Raw genomic sequence first — 20,000 nt, 5'->3', positions numbered from 1 at the left:
GGCATGGTGTAGAGTGGGGGTGGGCACAAGGTGGCATGGTGTAGAGTGGGGGTGAGCACAAGGTGGCATGGTGTAAGAGAGGGGTGAGCACAAGGTGGCATGGTGTAAGAGAGGGGGTGGGGGTCAGTGAGGGCACAAGGTAGGTGGCATAGCATAGGAGTGGGGGTGGGCTGGCAGACACTTACTGTTGGGGTAGTTGCGGCCATCCAGACCATCCTTCTCAAAGGTGTAGGTGTATATGTGTATGTCTGAGTGTGTGTGTGTGTGTGTGTGTGGGGGGGGCAGTTAGGGAACAGGGGGGCATAGGGAGGCGTTGGGGTGGCAAACGCTCACCGTCAGGGCAGTAGCAGCCGTCTAGACAGTGCAGGTTGGTGCCCAGACACTCCTTCTCAAAGGTACAGGTTGGAGGACAGCAGCTGATGCAGTCTCTGTGCACAAAACTCTCCTCACAGCCATCGGCTACACATAGACAAACACACATGCAGCAACATTTAAAAAAAAAAAAAAAAAGATGTTCAGGCTTAAAAAACCACAGACTGACCACCGATTGAAGTATTCAATATGACAAGTATGATTCCAACATGTTTTTTACAGACATCTGTGACATCTGTGACTGGTCACTTGTGTTGGGCTGGCAGACTGACCACATGTGGGGAAGCTGTCCCTCCACTCTCTGACAGGATAGCCCACATGGGAGCAGGCTCTGGTGTACTCCACCAGCGTCCGACAAAACGTCTCCTCATCATCAGACCTGGGTGGGGGGGGTCACGTGAAAATATCAGAAATGAACCAAACAGTACATCTTATCTTCAACACAAACACCAGAATGTCTATTCGTAGCACAACACAAACATGGTCAAATATCTCTTCAACATCAGAGCTACACAGAATAAAACAAATCTGCACAACACAAACACAAAGAAAATAACAAACACAATGCAGCAATACATCTCATCTTATACATTTTTATTGGAGTTCTATTTGACACTGCTTAAACCACCATTCTCCTCAACAGTCCTCTGCTTAAGCTTTGAGACTGTGTGGTCCTTCGTATTACTTAACTTCACTTAAGCTATGATGTAACCTACCAAAGAAAGTGTTCAATACAGACATGCATGATGCAGCTTTACATTTATCTGCCTATAATTATTCACAACAGTGTGTTGTCAGTTGCAGTTTAACCTTTTGAATTTAGAGACACAGAAGTGTAATAATGATGAGGATTTCAGAGAGATTCATATGCTACTTCAGCATATTATGGAAATTATTCTTTAAGCGCTTTCAGACATACGTGTAAGACCGGAGGTTCTGCCGATGTTAAACGGTGGGGCCGTATATCTGAACGACATAACCGGTCATGTGGAAGTCCGAATTCACCCGGTGTTTATACTACTCCCCCCCTAGTATTTCCTCCGGACATTATGTAAATGTGCTGTGTCTGAATGAAGCGTAGGACATGCGGTTAAGATCACACCTAGTGAGAGGGCGTGTTGGTGACGTTTCTTTCGTGCGTCCATGTGGTTAGATCTGACTTAAATGCCAGTGTTATGATGGAGTGGCATAATGCTGTCCAGAAAATCTCCGACCTGGAAAGATGCAGACATCACGGAGCTACTGTCCATGAGGGCATACAACATTTTGATAGAACACATGAAGGGAACGGCAAGAGACATTGTAGCCTACAACTGCATGGCAAACGAATTCAAAAGACTGAATCACCATAAGCAGAAGGCGCTGAAAAGGCAGTAGCCTACAGCGACGTCGTTGACAACAATAACAGGAGTGTTTAATAAATTGTTAGCCAACACGGTTTTCTGTTCATTGATACCTCGCTGAGCTCGCTGATATTTGTTGAGCATATATGCCTAGAGAAAATGAAAACGAAGAAAAGCCAACTTTGTTACAAGCTCCTTACGTAAAAGCAATAGACACATGGGGAGAGGATGCTTTTGGAAAAAATAAACCATGAAAAAACGAACAACTTCACTGTTATGTTAGTATTTTGTTTATTGCTTAAAAACGTTGTATGATGGCCTTGCAGTCTTGAGTTAGCCTACTGAATTGGCTGGTAGCCTACCATAAAGTTTGTGCATGCTCTCTCTCCAACGCAAACCAGATGTGGGGTTCTATAGCCAAGTAATTCTGGTACATAACGTTGAAAACAGACAAATGTGTTTATTCGAAGCACACATACAAATACTGTTTGCTTACTTGACTAGCCTACTTCAAGAATTAGCCTACGCACAATAGATTTGTCTTCTTTAGCCTACATAATGCATAGGCTACACGTTGTAAACAAAAAGCAGCTGTGACAGGCAGCGGCCGCATATATTCTGCGTCATATCTCGCATCTTGTGAACTCTACAAGCCCCCACCCCTCACTCGACAACCACACGGAGATTCTGTAATGTGCGTGTATGTCGTTCACACATACGTCCGTATAAGGTCAGTATTAGGTCCGCAGGTTAGCATCATATCTGAATCATCCGAAGGGTAGGACCTCCGTTTGACAAACCTCCGCATGTACTCCGGAGGTTATATCTGAAAGCGCTTTTTGTTGGCTGTGTGGGTACTGCTTTCTCAGCATTTGTGATCTTCCCTGACACTTGATACTTTCTCAATCAGTCATCACCTGTGAGTTTGAGTCCTCATGAGAGAATGTCTCAGGAGCCAGCTCATTACCCTTTTTATTTCATCAGGTTAATCCGCCTCTGTTGTTACACACCCAAACACACACGCACACACACACACACACACACACACACACACACACACACACACAGTGTGTGTATACTAACATATCTGCACATGCACTCAAACACAAGTGAACAACACACATTAATGAAACTAAACACAAATGCTGGACGCTGGATGCTGAAACACACTTAGTGAGACTTATATGAGTACACACACCCACCCATTCACACACACACAGGTTGACTTACACGCATAGGTCAGAAACACAGCTGGCCACAAATGGATTGGGGTCGATGTTCTCATGGCATGAGATGAAAGGAAAGAACAGGAGAGCGCTGCATTTCTCAATGGCGTCCTGCACACACACACACACACAATATAATGTGTTAGAGATATGTTATTTGGGGTAGAGCAAGCCAGGGTGGCAAGTGAGGTCACCAAGAGTGACATGGAGTCTGACTTTCCCTGCTCAGATGCAAAACTTCGACATCTTTACTATAGGTAGCTGCTTTAAAAACAAGTGTGTGCTGAGTGATTGAATGACTGAATTCTTTTCTTGGAACCGTAAGTGAGTAAACAGCGTCAGCATGAGAGGTCTCTGATGCAAATAGCAGCAGACACAGCAGAAATCTGGTGTCAATCTATTTGCATCTGAGCCAGAACAAGAGCACTCTGACACCAACTTTTTCTCTCAGGGCTGCGAGTCTTTCTTGTGTGCGGACGCGTTATCAAAGAAGAGCTTCAGAGGGAAGGTGAGCCAGCTGAACTTAACCCACATCTCCCCTCTCAAGCTACGCCAGAGAGCCGAGAGCTGCGGTACGACACCGCGCCAACGCCAGGGCCACGCCAGGGCACGGCCAACGTCCGCAAGCCCCCGGCACTCCGGCTGCACCCGCTACCGACCGCTATCGACCGCTGCCAAAACATCAGAGCGGCATCAGAGCACTAACAAAGGCGATGCCAGGCGAGGGGGAGTCTGATATGAGATCGAACATGGAAAGACTTTTACCGGCCGAGGAAAGATCAAAGCAGAGTGAAAGACTAGGCTACAGGAGAGAGCGACAGCACCGACGAGAGGGAGAAAACGGGAAAGAATGCAATCAGGGAAGGAAGAGAGAGAGGGGCAGTGAACTAACTCAAAGCCATTTACTGCTATTTCAATGCAATCTAATAATGCTTTTCCTAACTGTTGAAGTGAGTTACTTGCTGAACACTTTTATTCATACTTCATACCCTCTCATTATTCATTTAGATTTGTTTAAAACATAATGTTTCCCCAGCTTCATAAATATGACTAGCTTAATACCACCCTCGGAATTTGCTAGCATTAGGTAGCGGTAGTGATGTAGCCTAGTAGTCTCTCTACCACATCACAAAAGAATGCATGGTAATGTGTGTAAGTAACCATTTGCTCCTAAATATGTGATTTGGTGTTCACCAAATCTGACCAAAACTGGCAGCAGCAGACACTTGATTCTAACTTGCTTTAAAATGTTAATATTTGTGTAGGCCTACTGGAGCGTTGACTCACCTCCAATGCTGACTGTAAATGAATCCTTATGAATTGTCAAGAATGTAGTGGTAGCGAGTTTAACTAAAGAATTTCTGAAGGTTAACTTCAGCTATTGTGGTGGGTGCTGCTACTGTAACTCATCCATGTCTGCCTCTAAACCATAGTGAACACTTCATGTCTGACTGACTGACCAGAAGATAAGTATTATTAACTGGTATCTCACATTCATCTATAGATGCCTACTGTAATGCTAAAACTCATCCATGTCTTCGGCTAATTAGATGTACTCTCATGCTAACTCACATCTATCTGATTAGGTAGAGTTTGATTTAGCCTCCAGTAATGCTAACACACATCCATTGGCTACTATCAGATGTACTCTAATGCTAACTCACACCCATCTCTACCTGGTTTGTATTAGATGTAGTATGCTGTTGACTCACATCCATCTCTGATTCTGATTGGCAGGGTCCGGGGAAGTCGTCCTCTACCTCCTCACAGGGCTGGTCCTGGGGCAGGTCCACAGCCCAGCTGTTCCCAAACTCAGCCAGGCTACCCACCTGCAGGCCTGGGGAAAACACACCACCACAGACAAGTGAGCACTAACATATGGTCAAAGTAAAACATGCATGATTAGTCGGCTGTTCACATCCTCTCACAGGCCTGGACACAGAATATCACACATTATCTTAGATTAACACTAGCACAACCATTTTTACTCTTATGAGACCTCAAATCAAATGTTCATGACATGATGATAAGCTCTTACTTGTGTGTCCTTTTCTCTTGAATTTCATACAACAAGATAACTAAATATGCATAACACATATTCATATGGATTTAGATAGCGAGGGAGGATTATTCAGTCCAAAGTGATCAGGTGAGAGTATCAGACTGATCCTACTCTGTCTTTGTCCTCCTAATGCTTGCTAAATGCTAGTTTCCTTTCATCCTCTACTGTATGTACCGAGCAAAATAACTCTGGATGCCAGCTAGGGCTGAAACGATTCATCGAGTTACTCGAATAACTCGATTACAAAAATTACTCGAGGCAAAAACCCTGCCTCGAAGCCTCGTTAAATTCCTATGACGCGCACTATACGCGCAGGGATCTGATTGTTCCACACGGACCGTTGTTCAGGAAGCACACCACTAGCGCGTGAATCGTGATACCAGAGATACATTCTGAATTTAGCTGGCGCGATGGCGGAGTCAAGATATCCAGAAATGCCAGAGAATGTCTAAATTTTTCAAGTAAAGTTTTGGGATCATTACATACTCAAAAAGGAAAAGAACAAGCATCTGAACCTAAATATCCACTCCATGCTGTTTCACCAAGCGTCAATAAAGTAGGCTAGGCTATTTAACAATCTATCTAGCCTATCTATCATCTATCTACGTAGCCTATAGCCTACATTGATGTTGGCTGATTTTAATCACATACTGTATTTGTAGCGATGTCGTGATGGCTTGTTTAGCTTTGATGTTTTTATGTAAGTAAACTTATTCACGTTCAATTGCAAGACAGTATGCCTAAAAAAGAACCCCTCACACACATGCATGCACCCTCATCTTTCCTCACGCACCGCACGCGTGCACACACACACACACAGGTTGCTAGGTTACCATAGCAAATAGGCTCACCCCAGAAATGATTTTTTTGGTAGCCTAATGGTAAAATTATTTGTTAGTAGCCTAATGGTAAATGCTGCAGGTGTAGAAATCCATATAAAACAGATATTTATGTTGATGTCAGGTCTAGATTACAGCATGCAACTTGTTGTAGGCTATAATACATTAAATTGCTTTCCCTCTTCTCCCTCCCAGCACTTCACAACATAGTATGGACAGCTTTTTTCGCCCAGCTAAGTCATGCACAAGAGGCTGCAATTTTACAGAGAGCATTTTGAACATTATTTAATTGATGGCACTGGCACTTAAAAACACTAAATGGGTAAATTTCAATAAATGGGCTTAGTTTTGTAGCCTAATCTTGGAGTTAGAATAAATACCTCTGTGCCAATTGCTTGATCATTTTACAGCCATGTCATTTTTGTTATGCATTATGTGTTTTGGTTGTTTAAAAATGCAAAAAAAAAGTATCCGATTAATCGATCGATAAAGTGCTAGATTAATCGATTACAAAAAGAATCGATAGCTGCCAGCTGACACAGCCCATCATAAACATAGACTCTGCAAATATGATTTCTTTGCTCTTTGGCCCTCTCTCTCTCTCTCTCTCTCCCTCTCCCTCTCTCTCTCTCTCTCTCCACTACGGGACGTGTTTATCGCGGCCCTGTGGGTGCTTCTCAGATATAATTGGGTGAGATTTGCTGTTGATGGAAAAGATAAGTGTTGCCTGGGCCGTATCTCTCACCCCTGCTGTTGCTCAGATCATCTGATCCCTCGTCATTGTAGTTCCCGCACAGACCACAAGGCCGGCCTTTGTGTGCGTCTGTCATTTTGAGGTAGACTCCAGAACTGCCGTCCCAGGCCAGCGAGAAGCCAAACGTGCTCTTCACCAGGATGTAGTCGGCCAGGCGCTCGATGAACACGTTACGCACCGTCTGGGGCAAGCTCAGTCTAACATCACATGGCCAACAAAGGACACAGAGTTTGGTATCAGGCAGCCTTGAGGGGAAGGCAGCAGCATAGTTTAGCAGAACAACAGGTCTACATTTTGTTATATTTATAGCACAGTTCAGTAGATCAGCATCTGAATTTGACTATCTATGGCTTCAATTTGAAAAGATTACTTTTTTAGATTTTTGAATTTGATTTGTAAAGTACACCATTTGATATGCTGTAATAAAAAAAAGGGTAACACTTTATAATAGCTACACACAATTCATCATTTATTAAGCCTTTGTTACTTATTAGTTAATGGTTTGTTCATCATTAGTAATTTCTTGTTCATACATAATTTATCATCAGTAAAGCATTTGTTCAGACAGTTATAAATAGTTTGTTCATAGTAAATAAGCCTATATCTAAAATATGTTTATACATTATTGTTAATACTTAATAAATTATGCAATAATATGTTTTTGATTAAGTACTATTTCCATTATTTAACAGTTGTTACATACATATGCACATGTAATCTTTACAACTCGTTTGAAAATGTGTTGCAAGGCATAGAAAGTCCTCACTTTAGACAAGCTCACAAAATATCATTAACTAACCACTTGTAACTCCTGAGTTAATCATGAATTATAGTATTAGGAAGTGGTTTATAAAATATGTATCCTCACACTAAGTAATCATTAGTCCATGTGTGACACTGTAAGACCGTGGTACACGAAACTTGGTGGGCATGTAACCCCACATGGATAGCATGAAACCTCCTTTTTTCGTTTTGACTCCCTCGCTGGACTGGACCCCCCGAAAGGAGGGTAGGGCAGACACAGTTTTCTGTGAATATCTCGAGAACCGTAGGGTTTAGGAGGACCATTTTTTTTGTATGTTGATCTCAAAGGGCCATGTCAACCCTTTCCATAACCACTCATTTCATGTATAGCGCCACCTAGTTAAACACAAAAAAGTAAAAATTAGGTGTTGTAATCGCAGGTATCTGTGACCTAACCTAGTCAAAACTGCACGAAATTGGAAGTGTAGGGTCATTATGACACCCTCTGAATGCACGCCAAGTTTCGTGGAATTCCGTTCATGGGGGGCCACACAATAAATTAATTTATGTTACTATACACCAACTGGCCTGTAGGTGGCCGGAGACAGTTTTCTGTGAATATCTCGAGAACCGTAGGGCCTAGGAGGTCCACCTTTTTTTTGTATGTTGGTCTTAAGGGGGCATGTCAACCTATCCCATTACCACTTATTTCATGTATAGCGCCACCTAGTTAAAAATTAAAAAGCAAAGAGTTTTCATCACAATATCTCTGGCTGACATGGTCAAAACTGCACGAAATTGAAAGTGTAGGATCATTATGACACCCTCTGAATGCATGCCAAGTTTCGTGGACTTTCGTTTATGGGGAGCCTTACAATAAAATAATTTATGTGTACATTTAGTGACCGTACACCAACAAGGATTCCCGGGACACTGAAAGACCGGGGTACACGAAACTTGGTGGGCATGTAACCCCACATGGATAGCATGGAGCCATCGCTTTTCGTTTTGATCTGTAGCCCCCCCGCTGGACTGGACCCCCCGAAAGGAGGGTAGGGCAGACACAGTTTTCTGTGAATATCTTGAGAACCGTAGGGCCTAGGATGACCAATTTTGTGCGTATGTTTGCCTCCAGGGGTCATGTAAACCCATTCCATATGCACACATGTGCATAAACAGATACACATGCACACACATACATTCACAGTAATCCTACATATGACACATACTCACACAGTAGACATATATACGCATGCATGCACATGCACACACACAGGCACATAAACAGGCAAACAAACAAGCACATGCACATGCACGCACACACACCCACCCACACACCCACAGACACATAAACATAAACATGTACACGCACACATGCCCACAATTCAAGAATTTCTCAGAATTATGAACAGGCAAGATGGGGGTGGGGTTGTATAAAATGTATATTACATGTGAAATCTATGAACTAATCATGTTTTGGTACTTGTTGTCTAGCAGATACCAGTGAGAATTGAGTGTGCATAATGCAATTCAGTGAGACAGTTAGAATCATATATGCCTTTCAGCCTGACTTATTTTTGTGGAAAACATGTGCTGGACTGGGCGGCGGTCATATTTTGTACCGCTCTGCGGTACATCTAGTTAAGTATTAACAATAATTCATAAACATATTTTAGATATAGGCTTATTTACTATGAACAAACCATTTATAACTGTGTGTACAAATACTTTATTTATGAGAATTAACATAGGAGCAATGCTTTACAAATGATGAACAAAGCATTTTGTAATAGTTTGCAACTGGTTTATAATAAGAAAATGATTTCATTTATAAGTGGTTGTTTCATTACTTATTAAGTATAAATCATGTACTTACAAACATATTTTTTGGATAGGCTTATTTACTATGAACAAACCATTTATAACTGTGTGAACAAATGCTTTACTGATGATAAATTATGTATGAACAGGAAATTACTAATGATGAACAAACCATTAACTAATAAGTAACAAAGGCTTAATAAATGATGAATTGTGTGTAATTGTTACCAAAAAAAGCAACCCAATATGGTTTGCCATCTCATCAGGAATTAGATTAAGTGGGTTAGGAAGATACTAAAAGATTAGTCAATTTTACCAATCTGGAACTATGTCTTGGAACTAACAAATCTCAGCAGTTTCCAAATGTCTCATGAAATATGCACCCATGAGATAGTTCCATAGCTCACCTAACCCCACCCTTGTGGACCTGGTAGCCCCTGATGTGGATCTCCTCCTCATTGGGGAAGAACAGACTGAGAGCCCGGGGACAGGAGTACACGGAACCTTGGCAGGAGCGACTGTTGTGCACCTGTTATGGGGAGAGAGAGAGAGAGGGAGGGAGACAGAGAGGGAGAGAGAGAGAGAGAGGGAGAGAGAGAGAGAGAGGGAGAGAGAGAGAGAAAAAGGAATGAAAGCAAAAGGGATTAGTGATCAGTATTGGTTTTTGCACGAGTGAGTGAGTGTCCACATATGAAGAGTTTGGTTCCAAAATGCTATATCTCCGGTTTTAAAAACATCAAAAAGTCAGGCTATTTAACTATGTATTTCAGGTAATATCAATCAAATTGCAGTTGTGTTGTTTTGATTGAGTAAAGATAAATCAAATCAAATACCCAATTACAGTTGTATACAAACAAACTGCTCATATCTTCATAGCATGGGGATAGTCAACTGTGTTAGGACATGGTATTATGGTATCATGGTATATTATGCCGTGGCCCACTGGTTAGCACTCTGGACTTGTAACCGGAGGGTTGCCGGTTTGAGCCCCGACCAGTGGGCTGCGGCTGAAGTGCCCTTGAGCAAGGCACCCAACCCCTCACTGCTCCCCGAGCGCCGCCGTTGTAGCAGGCAGCTCACTGCGCCGGGATTAGTGTGTGCTTCACCTCACTGTGTGTACACTGTGTGCTGTTTGTGTTTCACTAATTCGCCGATTGGGTTAAATGCAGAGACCAAATTTCCCTCACGGGATCAAAAAAGTATATATACTATACTTATACTTATTAAGCAAGAAAGCATACTGTCCTTCAATTCCAGCATTTGCATTAAAGTTAGTGCTGGAGTGCATCAAAGTGTTGTTATGTGTACAGACAGATCATTTGTTACACATTATGTTTGATACTCTGTAACAAAGATTCTAGAACAGAGCTCTAGAATCTTTGCTCTGTAACAAGAGCAATGTAATACATCATAGCGTTGAAGCACTGGCTCCTCATCACCCATGTCCAATCAGCCTGTAATGCTCACTTACCCAGACGGTGTACTGTGGTTCGGTGGAGTGGCAGTCTTTGGCCAGGATGTAGGAGCAGGAGCCAGGGTAGTAGTAGTACATCCCATCAAACGTCTCAAAGTGGTGCTGCCCCCACGAGCGGCAGATCCCATCGCGATCCTTGCCCGTGTTAGGAACTGATCGCAGTCACAGAGGAAAGAAAAACATCCCAAAACAGCTGTCATTTATGTACAAGTATGTGCTTAAACACATTTACAAAGAAATTAATTTTTAAACACACACACACAAACACACAGAGAGAGAAACTAAACTAAACTGTATCAGCAGAGGTACTGGAAACTGTGTGTGTGTGTGTGTGCATGTGTGTGTGTGTGTGTCTATATCAATGACTCACTGATCTGACAGCGATCTCCCACAGCCTGGAACTGAGCACAATCACAGCGACCACTCTCCTGACACCAACCCCCATTAAGACAGCCACAGTACTCTGAAACACACACACACACACAAACACACAAACACAAACACACACAAACACACACACACACACACACACACACACACACACACACAAACACATTCAGCCTGTCTATAATGGAGGATCGGTAGGGCTAATAGGACAGTCTAAATGAGTGATGTGTGTAAATAAGGTGTCATAGAGCTGCTGTTGTTTTAACAGTGTGTGTGTGTGTGTGTTACCTGATGAGGCATCTCGGGCCGTGTAGTTGTGCAGTACAGTACGAGGGAGGGCAGACTCAGACAGCACCGCGCTGAACGTCTACACCACACACACACACACACATTAATTAACATGTTACATAACGTTTATATCTCATCTTTATTAATTTAATATGCCTAATAAGCATGCACCAATAAGCATGTTGATTGCGGATTGCTACATATCTCCCTACAGTACTGTAATAGTGTCCTGTAGCCTTAATAAATGTTAAGAGTCCAAAAGTAGGTGACCCTGGGGGTTTAAGTACTCTGAATCACACACACACACACAAAAATCCACACCAGAGCTGAACCCATGTGAGAGTGGTCTGAAACCCACTAACACACACACACACATACCAAACCACACCAGGCCCAGTTCTATGTGTGAGCTTGCTGTCTGTGACTGGCTCTTCCCATCTCTGTCTGAATGCAGGGGGCAGGAGTGTGTGTCTGTGTCTTAAATCAGCTGTTCTCTATACATGCGGCGTGTAGAGCAGTTACACCAGAGCTGCCTTGCTTTTTGCCTCGGTTTTGGCGCTCATGAGTGACCCTGTCTGAGGGGCGCTCATAAATGAGGCTGTGAAATCTGTTTAGATCAGTCGCTCCCCATACCTGCACTACATAACCTTATCTTAGTGCCCGCTAGCTTTAGCCCTGGCGCTAATCTCCGCTCCAGGAGCTCCAGGGAGAAGGGCCTTTTAGCCTGCGCCGCGGCTGAGCCTCCAGGCCCCACAAAGGGGGCTTTGTGCGGGCACCGGGAGCCTGGGTCTCACTCTCAGCCTGGATCCCTCCTCACTCTCCCTCGCTCTCCCAGCCCGTGTGAGCGGTACCTACCTCCTCTCGGAAGAGATCCCGTTTCTGCCGCAGTGCATTAACTCTGCTTTTAAAGTGGGGGACACACAAAGAGGGCAGTATTAAGAGCAGGCAGACAGTGAGACTGCAGGTTTAAGGACACTCCAGGTAGAGGCCTGTCTGCCTGGCTGCGTCTCCTGACCACATCATGGCACAACATGGCACAGCACAGTAAAGCGGGCAGAGAGTGGTTAGGTTCAACATGGAGGGCAAACAGGCCTCTCAAAGCCTAATAACCCTGACAATACATTTACTAAACTAAGATCACAACAGAATGAGGCATAAACATTTAGCTCACAAAAGTTCACATCTTTAAATGATATCTAAAATCTATAAATTACTCTGTTTGATAATTTTACATATAGCCTACATATTTACCAAATTAAGATCACATTGCAATGAGGGATAAACATTGAGCTGTTTGGCATAGGTAAAAAGTACAAAAATATATTCACATTTTAAGAGTTATGCCTATACATTACACTGTAATGAAAATAAAATTGTATGTTTTTTTAATAGAAGCTTTTATTTTAGTATTTTTTGCCGCATACTCTTTCCATTCACAACTCTTATGTGCACACACATACACACACACACACACAAACAAACAAATACGCATTCATGCACAGGAACACAGACACTCACATAGCTGATGACATCAGAACTAGACATATACTGTACCTGAATTAGATGCAACTAGACACTACAAATCTGATACTATACAGTGAATCTCTATGAACAATCCCTATCTCACAAACATTTCTTCCCACACGCTTTATTGTAGTTAGGATTGTGTATCAGACATCCTCATCAAGCTCACAGGTGTCCACGGCTTTTGACATGAAACAACTTTGCAGTGACTAACCAGTGAATCAAATAAAGAGCATCTCAGTGGCTGGCCTGTATATTATTTGAGGAAAACAAGAGTCCCACACTTAAGGTTGTTGACCTTTAGTACCCCTCAATTCACCTCTGTTTCAATTTGGGGGGATTTATCGGAGAGAGATCAAGTCATCTTGATTCATTATTGGCCATTGAAAATAACAAAATAACAAAAGTAACTCAAATACACCAACATGCAAAAGCCTATAATACAAAATCCTTTCAAAGCAGTGAATAATGTCTATCCAGCTTATAGGAACCCGACATTAGCCATCAGCCTTCAGGCAGACAGCTAGTAGCTTTGAGGAGATTTAATACAGGTGTGATACAGGTGTGTATTGAGCTTGACAGCCAGATGTCTACAGCTACACAATCACCTGTTACAGCCATGGCTATACACACTCACCTACCAAGGACTACATGTCTACAGCTACACACTCACCTGTTACGGCCATGGCTATACACACTCACCTGACAAGGACTACAACTATACACACTCACCTGACACAACCATGGCTATACACACTCACCTGTCACAATCACAACTATAAACTCACCTGACACAACCAGCTATACACACTCACCTGACAAGGACTACATGTCTACAGCTACACACTCACCTGTTACGGCCATGGCTATACACACTCACCTGACAAGGACTACAACTATACACACTCACCTGACACAACCATGGCTATACACACTCACCTGTCACAACCATGGCTATACACACTCACCTGTCACAACCAGCTATACACACTCACCTGTCACAACCAGCTATACACACTCGCCTGACACAACCAGCTATACACACTCACCTGACACAACCATGGCTATAATCACTCACCAGACAAGGACTACAAATATACACTCTCACCTGACACAACCATGGCTATACACACTCACCTGTCACAACCAGCTATACACACTCACCTGACACAACCAGCTATACACACTCACCTGACACAACCATGGCTATACACACTCACCTGACAAGGACTACAAATATACACTCACCTGACACAACCATGGCTATACACACTCACCTGACACAACCAGCTATACACACTCACCTGTCACAGGCGCAGCTACACACACTCACCTGCAATGAATACATATCTACAGCTAGACACACACCTGTCACACACACCCACAGCTACACACACTCACCTGTCAGGTCTGGCCTGAGGCTTTAGCAACTGGCAGTGAAGTCCTGACAGAAAGAGAACCTTTTCAGTTAGGAGTCAGTGCATATCAACTTTACACAAACACCCTGACTACCTCTGAAAATGCTTCTAGAATCTTCCAAGCAATGGCACATACAGTATTTACATAGCACTGAGGGAATCATTATCTGATGAGGAAATGTATGAAAAAAGCTTGAGTGAATGTACTTTGTGAAGCATTTTGGGGAATTTTCCTGCAGCATCAGGAATTAACAGTTTTCTTTTAGTTAAACATTTAGATTTTTTATTGAATATTTAATGTGCTTCAGGGCATGCTGCATATACAGCAACCACATGGCCACTATTCCAAATAATAACTAAACTTCTGGGTGAGATTTATCAATTCTTAAAAATGCTATCAAAAATAAAAAGGAGCAGTATAGAAAAAAAGTCTTTCATGTGATAACTTGCTTTCAAGGAGTTGAGCAAATATCAAAATGGGACAGATTTGTCCCTCCTCCCTCTACAATGAAAAAGTTTGCGCAACAGCGTCGCGTCTCTTATTCTCCCTAGTTCCCCCGGGAACCATATCAGACCCACGGGAGTCGACTCACCCTGAAGAAGAGCCAGCTGGAGGATAAAAAGTGTCAGGGAAGAGAGCGGAGTGCCCGTCCACCGCCTGGTCATCTCAAGGCAGCGAGTCCAGCGCAGCTCCCAGGCTGAAATCAGGAGTGCATTTTCCGCCACGCATCCGAGAGAAGGCCGGGAGCGGGCAGCAGGTGCTGGATGCACAAAAACACACACACACACACACACACACTTTCTCTCTCTCTCTCTATCTCTATCTCTATCTCTCTCTCGCGCGCACTTGCGCACACACACACACACACACACACACTCACACTCTCTCTCTCTCTCTCTCTCTCTCTCTCTCTCTCGCGCGCTTGCACACACACACACACGCGCGCGCGCTCGCACACACACTCTCTGCTCGGGAGAAATCACATCAGCGGTGAATGAGAAGTAATTCAACAGCAGCACGCAGGCTGAGAGAGACCTACTCTTCTGTGAGATTACCTGAAGAGACTGAAAGAGAGAGAGAGTGAGAAAGGGGTGGGAGAGAGAGAGTAGAGAGGTAGGGAGAAAGCCTGGGAGGGGCCAGCCTGAAGCATTTGTGTAGAAAGAGACCTGAGTAATCTCCTGGGGATTCATTAGATAGTGGAACAATGGTGCAAGATATGCTATATAGATATTTGTAGACACGGGAAAATATTGATTTCGCTCTATTTATTGCACCAGCACCACACACACAAACACACATACAGAGACACACTCACACATACACAAGCACGCAAACATGAAGGAACACACACAGTGACACACACACACACACCTGTTGCAGGTTGCGAAACAAGAGTGGTTGAAGTTGGATACACAGTGTGTTGGGCTAAATCTGATAAGACCAGAACACAGGGTGAGTGAGCAGAGTGAGATCTTTTTCATCCCTAATGATGACCCGTGGGATTCATTATAAATGACAGTATGGCTGCCAGATTAATCAAATGGAATTAATTACAGATATTCTCCATCTCATAACCAGCCAGCTATATTAAGAATGATGTGAACTGTCAAATTCATAACATTTTGTTGCAGTTAAAGAAAATCTCTATGGCATCCATCAGCAACCACACATCCATCCACACGTTTGGATATAAGGTAGGGCCAGACAGATTTAGACAGGCCAGATTTAAGGTAGGTTCTTACCCACAAAAGTTAGTCTCTATATCGCCCTCTGTAGGTAGGTATATTAACAACACTAGGACATTTGCTGTGATTAATAACAATTTCCACCCAATTAAATATTTGGTTTGCATGAACTTATAAATAAAATTCAGCAAAAACCTATTCTGATAACAACTATAGCCTGAACAATAACAAGCAAACACACACACACACAGTATTTTGCAGTCTGAAATTTGCAGGATTATTTGAGGAGGGTGCTTTATGAGAAATGTTTTCATTGCAGACTTCAAAATGAGGAACTGCCACAGCAATTTAGAAAAGCATTTTGTGGAAACTATTTTTTGAGACTGCAAATGCACTCCAGGAAATGTTCTTTGTTTTCCGTTAAATGTATCTCATTATTCCAAATGCAGTGCACTATATTTGTTTCTCATTTTCACAAATGTCGGTTGATTTTGCTTTAAGTTTTAAGTTATATGTAGACTGTATATAATATAGATAGATAGATAGATAGAGTATACAGTATTTCCTGCTACAATAATCATTTACAACATTATTTCTGATTGATTTGGTGTTGTGTCAAGGCCAAATAAATCACTTTTTCCTCAATAACAAGGACATTTCGAAATGAATGGTGGTATGTATTCAAATGAGGTCTCAGCTGGGTGGGTATTTGCCAATACACCCCTGGTCCCCACCCCACAGTACACCGTGTCACATACCTGTTGTTTGGCGTCCGTCAAATATGGGTTTGTGGCTGGTGAGTCCTTCAACTCAAGGTGGCCTTCTTTTAAGCTGTGAATTTAATCAGACTCCATGCATTTGTAATCCACAGAATCATCTCTGGACAGCATCACCCCTTAATTAATAGCACAGAGCAAGTCAAACTCATCTAGACACTCTAATTTATTCTGTCTGAAGCCAATGAGTGCAGTAATGGGTCTCTCACACAGAATGTGTCCTTGCATTATAAATTAGCATGACACTGCATGCTACAGTATGTGTGTGATGTGTGTGTGTGACTTGTGAGGGTGTGACGCACATGGCCATACTGTAATGTAAAACCTGTTCAATTAAAAACACTAAAAGAACACAAGGACTTTTGTGTGTGTGTGTGTGTGTGTGTGTGTGTGTGTGTATTGCTAGCACTGTTAAGGATGCACTTCCAGATAATGTGACCATGTACAAACATTCGCGTATTATGCCAGAATGGTTTAACAGCTCCACTGATGTGTTTTGTAACATTCCTAACAGCCCTGATGTGTTTTTAGACCGAGACAGAAGGGAAGTACTTATACTTGAAATAGGATGTGTGTACGATCTCTACATGGACATGGCTTTTAATGATAAAATCATGAAGTACCAACCCCTACGGACAAAACTATGTGACCTAGGCTATCAATGCAAGCTAGTGGTGTTGATCTTTGGCAGCTTGGGGCATGTCCACAATTTTGTTTTCAGTGGGTTAAGGCTGGCAGGGCTCTCCAGCAGAAAAACAAAACAGCTAGCAAAGTTTTGCTCCATATCTGCAGCTATAGGCAGCCTTGCAGTAGATGTTTTTTGTACCCCTGAATACCATTGAGTGACAAACCCTATCTTATCTCTTGAAATATTTGAATCCTGTCTGTTGTAATATGATTTTTGGATTTAAATAAAGAATTAATGTGTGTGTGACTATGAGGATGCATTCCTCCTCAATGAGATTCCCAACAAAACATTGTTATCACAGAGTTAACCTGATATACACACACCGTCAACAATACAGAAAGGACAGACACCGGTCTGTTCAATAAAAACTAGTTTATTTTTCATTTTTTCTCAAACAAGACTTGTCATAGTCTGTGCTAAATTACACAGTTTGGTGGTGATGTGTTTTTTTTCTTTAGTATTGGCAGGTTATAGAGAGAGTGTCACTGATGCAGCAAATACACACACACACACACACACACACACACACAGTCATGCATAGTTCACCCATATACACACAGGCATACACATACAGACACATACACACACACACACACACAAACACAGTCATGCATAGTTCACCCATACACACACACACACACACACACACACATACAGACACACACACACACACACACACACATTTATACATATTTCCCATGCATTCCATATACTCACACTACACCAAAATTTGCTGTGTCCTTGAACCATATATAAAATGCCCCAGTGAACATGTATATCATACTAACCACTATTTATAAATTAAATATAAGTTGATATTCGTTTCAATACAAAATGGGGAAACATCAATTATTATTTGTGAATGTTGCTAAATTACAAACTCATTTGTGCAGTCATTTAGTAAAGCTTTCATTTTCCTTCATACATATATACTGTATATATATATATATATATATATATATATATATATATATATATATATATATATATATACATATAGAGGTGTTTTACTTTTTTGCTTTATATAGTTCAATATAATATTTGTGTAAAACCAATGGGATGATATATTCTTCATAGTAAGCAAGCAAACAACGCTCCATTTGAAAACCACACACACGCACACACGCACACACACACACACAACCACGCACACACACACACTCCCACCGCCATCCAGACATACATATATATGAACATACACACACACACATACAGTTTTGATCGCAAACAAGATCGTCAGAAGCATATTGTACATAAGATTTAAAGATCAAGACCAGTTCTAGTGATCTGCAGGGTAACACATTCTAAAAAGCCCAAACGAATACATCTATACACTTGAACAAAAGAGTCTTCTCATAACAAGAGAGTTTCTGGAGAAAGGTCAGAGTAAAGTCAGAGTATGCATGGAGGATCTAGTGTCATCACACATGCAGTAATACTAACATTAAACAAGAAAAGCCATCGACTGGTGAAAAGGTGGGAGGAAATGTAACTGAAAAGAAACACAATTCAATACCATTACTGTTCAGTTCATCGCATGACGGGGTTCCTGAGCTAAAGGCATTTGATCACAGTAAAAATAGCTACATCATCCTAATCCATATGTATGTGTGAGGAATAACTAATCATTCTGCTTGCATGGTCTCATGTGACTACAGTATGTCAGGCGGAGCCTTTGCCTCACTCACGTTCCATGGTACTATGACATCTGCTCGATATAAAATGTGCGTTTCCTTTTTCCTTTCTCTGTCTTTGCCGTCATACTGTGGCTCTTTACATGATCGCGGATATCTTCTGAAAGCAGATGATAATGACCCATCAGCTTAGCTTACGATATGATATTTATTCACTTAAAGATAAAACCTGACTGGCAAACACATAAAAATATTTCCAAACTGAAGAACTTTTACACACAAAATATAATAATATACAAGTAAAGTTCTTCAACCTGTACTCTTTTTTTTTCTTCTGACAATGAGAAAATCAAGCTGTGTCTCTAGTCATCTTGCATTTATATTTAAATATTTTTTAAATATTTTACAAAATGTACAAATCTCAAAATATCAATGCCTTAACATTTTAGGATAAAAGAATCTGATATTGACTTTTAGCCTCTGAATTTGCAAACTAGCTACCAAGCTAGCGTGTTACAAGAGTTAGAAGCATGACGCTAGCAAGCTAGCAAGCTAATTACCCCGCGGCTAAGGAAACAGTGGAGGTAGCCAAGACTGCTAGTTTGGATAGCGCGATAATGAATTTATAAAAGCTTTCATGGCCTGACCTGCTAGAAAGTACTACAGTTGTTGATTGATTTATGTCTTCATAAAAAATGGTCTCTGTGTTAGCAAGAATAGCAAGATTAAGTTGTGCTCAGTATTTTTTTTTTTTATATAGATGTTCAGTTCAGGTGAGTAGTATGATTTCAAGGATGTCTACCAGCAGTTGCATATGAAGCCTTATGATTTAGCTGCTCTAGCCAGAACAAGTATTGAGTACATGTGTGGGTGGGTGAGTGCATGCATGCGTTTGTGCTTGTGTGTGTGTGTGTGTGTGTGTGTGTGTGGGTGTGTGTGTACATGCTTGAGATGAACACATGAG

At 42.0% G+C, this 20,000-nt stretch overlaps 1 protein-coding gene across 2 annotated transcripts in view; it reads right to left on the bottom strand.

Annotated features, from left to right (window-relative positions):
• Positions 1 to 15,045, bottom strand: part of otogl (otogelin-like) — a 72,244-nt gene extending 57,199 nt beyond the window's left edge. For both annotated transcript variants that reach the window (XM_042110553.1, XM_042110554.1), the window contains exons 1-12: positions 14,846 to 15,045; positions 14,236 to 14,278; positions 12,166 to 12,211; positions 11,311 to 11,389; positions 11,006 to 11,098; positions 10,633 to 10,787; positions 9,569 to 9,690; positions 6,588 to 6,793; positions 4,654 to 4,778; positions 2,946 to 3,052; positions 645 to 751; positions 334 to 459 (exon numbers count right to left, since the gene is read on the bottom strand). In XM_042110553.1, coding sequence (XP_041966487.1) covers positions 334 to 459; positions 645 to 751; positions 2,946 to 3,052; positions 4,654 to 4,778; positions 6,588 to 6,793; positions 9,569 to 9,690; positions 10,633 to 10,787; positions 11,006 to 11,098; positions 11,311 to 11,389; positions 12,166 to 12,211; positions 14,236 to 14,278; positions 14,846 to 14,918 — 1,282 coding nt within the window. In that variant the 5' untranslated portion in view covers positions 14,919 to 15,045. The remainder of the gene's footprint in view (positions 1 to 333; positions 460 to 644; positions 752 to 2,945; positions 3,053 to 4,653; positions 4,779 to 6,587; positions 6,794 to 9,568; positions 9,691 to 10,632; positions 10,788 to 11,005; positions 11,099 to 11,310; positions 11,390 to 12,165; positions 12,212 to 14,235; positions 14,279 to 14,845) is intronic.
• Positions 15,046 to 20,000: the final 4,955 nt, after the last annotated feature.

Source organism: Alosa sapidissima, chromosome 11 (assembly GCF_018492685.1).
Source record: "Alosa sapidissima isolate fAloSap1 chromosome 11, fAloSap1.pri, whole genome shotgun sequence".
Classification (NCBI taxonomy): Eukaryota; Metazoa; Chordata; class Actinopteri; order Clupeiformes; family Clupeidae; genus Alosa; species Alosa sapidissima.
Note: the sequence above shows the minus strand (reverse complement) of the source record. Positions and strands in the feature narration are given on the sequence as shown.